The sequence below is a fragment of the Salvia hispanica genome, unplaced genomic scaffold (genome assembly GCF_023119035.1).
Source record: "Salvia hispanica cultivar TCC Black 2014 unplaced genomic scaffold, UniMelb_Shisp_WGS_1.0 HiC_scaffold_1465, whole genome shotgun sequence".
Lineage (NCBI taxonomy): Eukaryota > Viridiplantae > Streptophyta > Magnoliopsida > Lamiales > Lamiaceae > Salvia > Salvia hispanica.
The window spans coordinates 1-8,573 of NW_025951766.1; the positions used below are offsets into that span (position 1 = coordinate 1).

At 36.0% G+C, this 8,573-nt stretch overlaps 1 protein-coding gene across 1 annotated transcript; it reads left to right on the forward strand.

Moving 5' to 3' along the window:
* Positions 1-3,966: 3,966 nt before the first annotated feature.
* Positions 3,967-8,136, forward strand: LOC125198428. The gene is made up of 7 exons (XM_048096772.1): positions 3,967-4,677; positions 5,169-5,473; positions 5,754-6,434; positions 6,768-6,893; positions 6,999-7,202; positions 7,423-7,623; positions 7,743-8,136. The coding sequence occupies exons 1-7, from the start codon at positions 4,410-4,412 to the stop codon at positions 7,863-7,865; spliced, it is 1,908 nt and encodes a 635-aa protein (XP_047952729.1). The 5' UTR covers positions 3,967-4,409; the 3' UTR covers positions 7,866-8,136.
* The last annotated feature ends 437 nt before the right edge of the window (positions 8,137-8,573 follow it).

The window sequence follows — 8,573 nt, forward strand, 5'->3', positions numbered from 1 at the left end:
AATTTTTTTCTACATTTCATTGGACCAATTTTTATCCAATAATAGTTGCCTTTTAGTTGCCCAATAGATAGTTTTCCCGCTCAAAAGTGTGCCACATAGACTCCCAAAAAACTGTCCCTTTATATATTGATAGATTATACTTACTCAAACATAGACAAAAGATGTGCACTTTGAAATTTATTATTGACTTGTGATTTTTTATACACATGCATGCAGCATGCTTGTATTAAGTAATCAAATTTTATTTTTTTAGATATATTATAAAAAAAATAGTACTATAAAATTAGAGCGATGCAATCTCATATTATTATGGGCATGTTTTGATATCTTCGTTGCAAATAATGTCATGGCTCTTATTTGTCTTATTTCGTTTTGCCTTGTATCTAAGCCAATGGACTTGTGTCCTTTTTTATTGATGCTAGTTTTCTTGTTGTATGTTGTTCCTTAGGCGGCAATTGCACGCATACAAACAATTGACAGAAGATTGTGTTCAAATATTTTATACTGTAGTGTAAGTTAGGCCAAATTGTTAAATAAAATAAGAAAGAGGATCAAATCTAAGTCCGTCTCACTCAAAAATATAATTATAGTATATTACAAAGTTTCTAATTTTCGCAATTATTACATTCATCTCTTCCTCGGCGAAGTATGAGATAATATGATAATTGATTTTTAAACACGTGAAAATATTATGGTGGTTAGGAATATTAATTCACTTCTTAGTTTTTGTGGTTAATGACATGTTTAAAATTGAATGTCACTTATGCTATATGGGACGAATCATAATTTAATCAATATTATCCAATAATCATATTTAAAAGATCTATTCCTTCTGTCTCATAGAAATATGGCATTTAGAGTTGACAAGAGTTTAAATACATAATTGATAAAGTAATAGAGAATGAAAAATAATAGTTAAAATTGTGTAGTGGATGCAATGGCGAAGCCATGATTTTCATATTGGAGGGCCCAAATTATTGTCAACGTTTGTGGTTATTGCTTGTGTCGTCATTGTTAAAAGTATCTCGAACCTATGAGAGGAAGATGGATAATAAGGGAGAATAAGTATAATACTATTATTTTGCTTAATTTTCTAATTAGTTTTCATCATAGATTAAATAATGTAAATGATAAACAAATAAATAAAAATGTATTGAAAAATATAGTTTAGATCTTTAAATTTGAGTTTAATATTACTAATATACATATATTTATACTTACAAATCTAAAGAATTAATTTTTATTATTAGATAACAGATTATTACTTTGTATTTTTATATTGTACTATGTTTTACTTAAAGTTATGAAACAAAGACAACAATAGAAATAAAAAGGAACTGAAAAAACAAAGCATCCAACACTGATGGGACTCGAACTCTGGGCTATACATGAGATGGCAGAACTTGGGAGTTGAGACCATTTGAGTTATTGAAAGAAATTGTCTAGGCACATGTATAGTCAATTCTATACGGTAAAATTCATGGGATAAAGCAAATGGTGGGGCCATAAATGATAAAGAAAAAAATAAAGAGAAAAAGTTATGATAAATGGATATTGACTATTTCTATGAGGCAGAAAAATGAAATATGACATATTTCTATGGAACGGAGGAACTATAATACTCCATCTGTCCCATAGAAATAGGCCATGTTTCCTTTTTCGTTCATCCAATAGAAATAGTCCATATCCATTTATGGAAACCTTCTTCTTCTTCTTCTTCCTTCTTTATCATTATGAGCCCCACAATGCAATACACAATTTCAACTATTTTTTCTCCTTCTTTCTTTACTTTACTAATTACACACTAAAATTCGTGCTCATCCCAAATAGTCTATTTCTATGAGATGGAGGGAGTATATGGGCAAAGATCCCCTGCTATGCACAGCAGGAGCTGTGCCTTTACATACATACTCAATAATTTAAAAGATAAAGAAAAAAAGATAAAATAAAAGATACAATACATGCGTTTTGTTATTCGAAAGTTGCGTTTTAAGGCACAGCCCATGTGCACAACAAGGGGTCCACAAAAAAATAGGAAAATTGGTTTATGACACAGGTTTTAATGTAGAATTGGTAAAGTAAAAGAGAAGGGGAAGAAAATAAGAGAGAAGGAGAAAAAGTACTCCCTCCGTCCCACTTTAGGAGTCCCGATTGAGTTCGGCACGGGTTTTAAGAAATACAAAGGAAAGTTGGTGAAAAAAGATAGTGGAATGTGGGTCCTAGTTTTATATATTAGTTTTATAATAAAATGTGAGTGGAAAAAGGTGAGTGGATTGTGGGGCCTATTACCAATTATGGAATATTGCAACCGGGACTCCTAAAGTGGGACACCCAAAAGTAGTAAACCGGGACTCCTAAAGTGGGACGGAGGGAGTAATAGAGAAGTAGAGTTAGTGTAAAAGAGAAGTTTTAATTCTAATGGCATAAGTGGTTGTTGAGTACAAACCTATCCCACATCGAAAATCTGAGGGAAGTTGGAAGGTGTATATAATTCCTGTCCAATCCCAATTAGTTTGAGGTTTTTGGGAGTGATCCAAAAACAAATCCGTGCAGGCTTGACCCAAAGCGGATAATATCAAACTAATATTGCCGACGCCGACAATCTTGACAAGTGGTATCAGAGCCAAGTTGGCGTTGGGTTTGGTCTGAGAGGCCCAAGTTCGAGTAGGGCCAACGATCTTGACAAGTCTGAGTCGGGCCCGTAATATATGTGTCTCGATGTCGAAAATCTGAATGCCTCAAACTAATTGGGGTTGGACATGAATTATATACACCTTCAAACTTCCCTCAGATTTCCGGTGTGTGAGAGGTTTGTTCTCAACAAATCTCCCCTCAAACCGAGACCACATCAAAACACATAATGGGCCCGTCGGCCCACTCTAACATGGGTCTCTCAGACCAAATCCGACGCCAACCTGACTCTGATACCACTTGTCAGGATTGTCGGCGCCGCAACATTAGTTTGATATTGTCCACTTTGGATCAAGCCCGTACGAATTTATTTTTGGGTCACTCCCAAAAGGCTTCAAACTAATTGGGGTTGAATAGAAATTATATACACCTTCCAACTTCCAACAGATTTCCGATGTGGGATAGGTTTGTACTCAACAATGGTAAATAAAATAATGTATAGAGTTATTATTTTATTGAAAACGTTATATAAATGAATGTACTCTATTTTATGTGGACGGCAAAAAATGATAAATGTACCCTATTTTTTAAAAAAAAAATTTAATTTATTTCTTTCATTGTTAATTATATATTGTTAAAATATACTACTCCATGATAGTTAAATTTAACCGGCGCAGCATCTTATAAAAGAGAGCACAAAAATACAAAAAGAAATGTGCTCACCACTCGATAAAAGGTCATTTTGGTCAAATCAAAGGTGGCACGCCCGGCCTCCTTTTTAATTTTCAGGATATACAAAAGGATTGGCAGGGGCAGAAGAGTCCAATTCAAAAGGCTGACAGATGGAAAAAGGCTTGCATATTTTGAATTCTATAACACCTTGATTAATTAGTATTCATGCTAAATTGTTACAAAATAAACTTCATTATTAGTATGTGAAAAGCTGCATTTATTTGAACCCAAATTACTATACCACCTACTATTGCTAAACTAATCGAAATTAATCGCTTCGCCTCGAATAATCATGTCTGAAATTTCACTATTTTTATCAATTCCTACCTAACTTATTATCAAATCAAATCCATGCTTTTGATTCAATATTTGACCAAAATTGCAATTTTTTTCTAACTTTAATTATGCTTGGAAGGAATATAGTGTGCTCTATAATAGATGCGATTCGGCATCATTGAATTCTACTTATATTTTCCATTGCAGATTTCTTTTTATTAAAATAAAAATATAGTGCTGTAATTGCGGAATATTTTATTGATCATCTCAATTATATATTTCCATTTTAATTTATTTGAAATGTTGGACAGTTGAGACTTTTTCTTTGGATTCGATGATAACAACTCGGATTCAAGTTCCACACTCTGATTCACCTTTCTCTCTCACACATTCAGCAGTAGAGGAGAGAGAGAGAGAGTAAAAGACTCCGGCGACAGAGAAGAACAATTAGATTCTACCAGAGAAAATTCAATCATTCTCTCTGTGCTTTCCTTTCACCAAAATATTTATACTAATTTGTTCAATTTCTGGAGGTAGGATCATACGAATTGTCTGGATTGATTAAACCCTAGCGCGACGGCGAGCTTTGTGTGTTGTGAACGCGGAATTCACGGTTGACGTCGGGGATGGCGATTGCGGCGCCGTCGATTTCTTCGTGTTGCTGCGGAGTTCTGCTTCCTCATCGATCCACATTTCGATTGTTTTGTAGTACTTGAAATTATTTGTGATTGATTTTTTTCCGGTGTCGGAGTTGATTGACTGCGGCAGAGATGATGGCGAAGGGCGGTTGGTGGTGGGAGAAGGTGAGGAGAGGACTGAGGACGGTTTATTTCATGGTGGCGATGGTTTCGTCGCTGGTGGTGGTGGCGTTGCCGGTGGTGGTAGCGATCGTCGACGCCGTTTTGCCTTGTTTGTTAATTTCTAGCTTTACGTGCGTGAATTGCTATGGTTTTAGGGAACATTTGCATAGATACGCCTTCAAGAGCTCGCTTGTGGATATTCCTCTTGTTTCCATTATCAGATCTCTCGTTATCATCTGTATGATTTCTTCACTGTTTAACTTGCCACTTAAATTTTGATTGTGTGATTGTCGACTTTATACTTAGTGTTGTTGTGTTGTGCAATGAATATGCATGAGCAGGGTTTCAATTTAGCAATTTTATATGTTAAAGTTCCTCTGCTTTGCCAATGTGTTGTGTCTTTTTGTTCTTTATTGCTCTCTTTCTTTCAGTTTGTAGCATAATTAACTGATACGGATAATGTGGTAGAACGGCTAATTTAGATTAAGAATGTAGTCTTGTCATTGCTCCGAATGCATAAATCTGGAATCTCGAATAAGATAGAAAGTAGTATCATTGAATTATGAATGTGTTTTTGTTCCCTTACATAATGTAAAGGTTATGGTGAAGTATTGATTTCATGCTTACATTCCCATTTTAGTGTTTAATAACTGATCAAATCAAGAGTTGGAAGACCTCTATTATAGAAAGCCAATCTTACCACTTTTTGGAATTTTCGAATGTGACCAGGTGTATATACAATGTGCGATGGCCCAGCACTATCACACGGTCCCTATCTAGGAACTGTAACAATCTGCTCAATAGTTTCGATACTTGTTCTTTCCATCAAGGCTTGTGTATTCACTGTTCATTCTCAACTTGAGGGTGAAGCATCAGTTTCTCTTTCGAGGAAGAGGATACATCTGAAGAAATCTTGGGGAATGCCTGTGCTGTTTCTCTCATCTGTTGTATTTGCTCTGGGCCACATTGTTGTGGCATACCGTACAAGTTGCAAAGCTAGAAGGAAATTCAGTTTTCACCGTGACCCAGAGGCGGTAAGTTCATATCTTTTACTATATCTTTGTGCTCTCTATTCATTATTTATATATGCCTAGATCACGTTATATAGATTCTCAACATCATTAAGATGACCTGAAGATTAAAAAATGAGCATATTGTACAAAAAATTCACATATCATGTTATTCTATGAATATGACTGTCATTAAACTTCACTTCATAGGAATATGACAGAATCCAATTTTCTTAATTACTCTTTCTCTAATTTTCTCTAGATGGTTTTAGGCTTTTAGCTAATATTCTTTCTTGATTTTCAGGTGCTTTCTTGCAAAGCGATTTTCTCTGGTTACCAGAAGGTTCCACGATCACCGACTCCTGAAGGGAAATCTTTCCGAAGTGAGAGTGCCATGAGGAGAAAAGCACCAGGATTGGTGCAGGATGATGGGGAACTTCCAGTCAGTTTACTTGCTGACAAGGACAGTTTATTCCTTTCTTGTCTTGGGCTAACGGTTCATTACAAGATACACATGCCGGGATCACCTTCACGCTCTTTGTCCTCCACTACACTTTTTGATACACCGTCATTGAGGATTCCTCTGAAGACCCAGTATGGTCTGCATAGGAGTATCAGTAATCAGTTCTATAGTAACGTTTCCCCACTTGATATTCCCCTCCTGGCGAGCACTCCAACATCCCCAATATCTGAGGATATGCCTGTTTTGAGCTTGCATGAGTCTTTTGAGAAGAATGAACTCAGTAATCTAGGGTCTCCAATTATGGAAAGAAATGGGGATGCAATTGAACATTGTGGGATTGTTCTAGTCCATGGATTTGGAGGAGGAGTCTTCTCTTGGAGAAAGGTAATGAGCGCTCTTGCCGGACATGCTGGTTGTCCTGTTGCTGCTTTTGATAGACCTGGATGGGGTTTGACGTCAAGGCCACGGAAGAAGGATTGGGAGGAAAATCAATTACCTAATCCTTACAAGTTCGACAGTCAGGTAATGAGTCATATGTATGTGTGATGTGTGCTATCACAGCATGAACAAGAATAACATTTATAATGTGTGATTCTGGCCATTGTAATTTTTCTGATGTATTGGTTGTCATAGCTCCTGCAATCTCACATAAACATGTAATACTATCATTTAAGCCTTTAAGGGTCCCTACTATTATTTTGTTAGGAGCTTGATCCAGTATTTCTATCACATATATGCATAATACACAAAATGATGCAACTGCTATACTTTCAAATATGGCTTTATTAACATAATTATTAATTTTCTTTCACTGAGCTCATATATCATAAATATGATTGTATTTAAATTTATCAGGTGGATCTGCTACTTTCATTTTGTATGGAGATGTTTTCATCAGTCGTTCTAATTGGTCACGATGATGGAGGATTACTTGCACTGAAAGCTGTGCAGAAACTTCGGTCATCAGCAAATCCTGTTAATGTAAGCTGGTTACTTTAGTTTATTATACTGATGTAAATGTGATTTTGGTACAAAGTAATACAGAACTTCAGATTAAGAATTAATTTCATAAGCTATATTTCTCAGCTGGAGATTAAGGGGGTCATATTGCTTAATGTAAGTTTGTCGAGAGAACTGGTTCCTGCCTTTGCCAGAATACTATTACGCACTTCTCTAGGAAAAAAGCACATGGTGCGTCCTCTTCTACGAACAGAAATAACTCAAGTGGTGAATCGGCGAGCTTGGTATGATGCCACCAAACTAACCACTGAAGTCTTGAGCTTATATAAGGTAGTACTATTTTCTGCAGCTAACATCTTGGATGATATTTCTCTGCACAACGACATTAGTTTTTATGACTGATATTGATTTGTTGGTAAAAATGTTTAGCTGCTTCACTTACACCCATCAAATCACCCACTTCATTCTGCATTATATCGTGCTTTTTCTAAATAGAATGTTTTGAACAATGTCTAACAATCGTACTTTTTACTGCTGTGGGTAATTTCAGACCCCATTACACGTGGAAGGTTGGGACCAGGCCCTTCATGAAATTGGTAAACTATCATACGAAACAGTCTTACAACCTCAAACTGCAGCATTAATGCTCAATGCGGTTGAGGCGCTGCCAGTTTTAGTTATTGCTGGGGCAGAAGATGCCCTTGTCCCTTTAAAGTCTGTTCAGAATTTGGCTTCAAAACTATTAAATTCTGTGAGTTCCTCAGTTTTCACTCCTTTGATATCTTCTCTTTCTCTCTCTCTCTCTCTCTCTCTCTCTCTCTCTCTCTCTCTCTTTGTCACTCACACACACCTGATTTCATCTATTTGCAGAGAATGGTGGCCATATCGGGTTGTGGCCATCTTCCGCACGAGGAATGTCCGAAGGCGTTACTCGCGGCCATATCTCCATTCATTAGTAAGCTTTTACTAAGACCAGAATTGCAAAGGCAATAGGTTGCTTGATCATATTTCATGTAGTTGCTAGGTAGCTTTGTGTTTTCATCCCCAATTATGTTGTAAATTTTCTCCAAGAGGAAGAAGCCCAAGTCCTGCTCTCCTTTTGGTTGTGCTTTTGATCTGTTAGTTGAAATTTATTTGTGTTTTTCACCGATTTCTTTTTTTTTTTATATATATTTATTTTTTTGTTGGAAATGAGTTTTGTAAGACTTAAATGAATGGAGATTGAGTAATTTAAAGGAAAAATGGACTCGGTTGTTTGTTTCAATTCGGCTTTTCTATGGCTCATTTATTCTAGATTCTGTGCAAGTTTTAATAGATTGTAATTTTATAGAATTAAATCAAACTAACAATAAGCATACAAACTACCAAAAATGAGCAACAAATGCAACGTATCAAAACATACGAGCTATGAGTAATCGAATAAACTGAGTCTGCTGGTTTATCATAAATTTGGTTAATCATCAAGGCCCAGATCAACAGTAATGTGTAATATTCTATCATTAATCTACTTCCAGAGCTTCCTCAACGACATGTTTTTCTCGGTTTCCTTCTTCATGACCTTGGCGACCGCCATCTCAAAGTCCTCCTGAGTAACATGAACCCTTCTCTCTCTCAGAGCAAACATTCCGGCTTCAGTGCAAACAGCCTGCCAAAAGTATATCATAAATTTCGATACTGTTCTCCTGATCTAAAGCACCATTA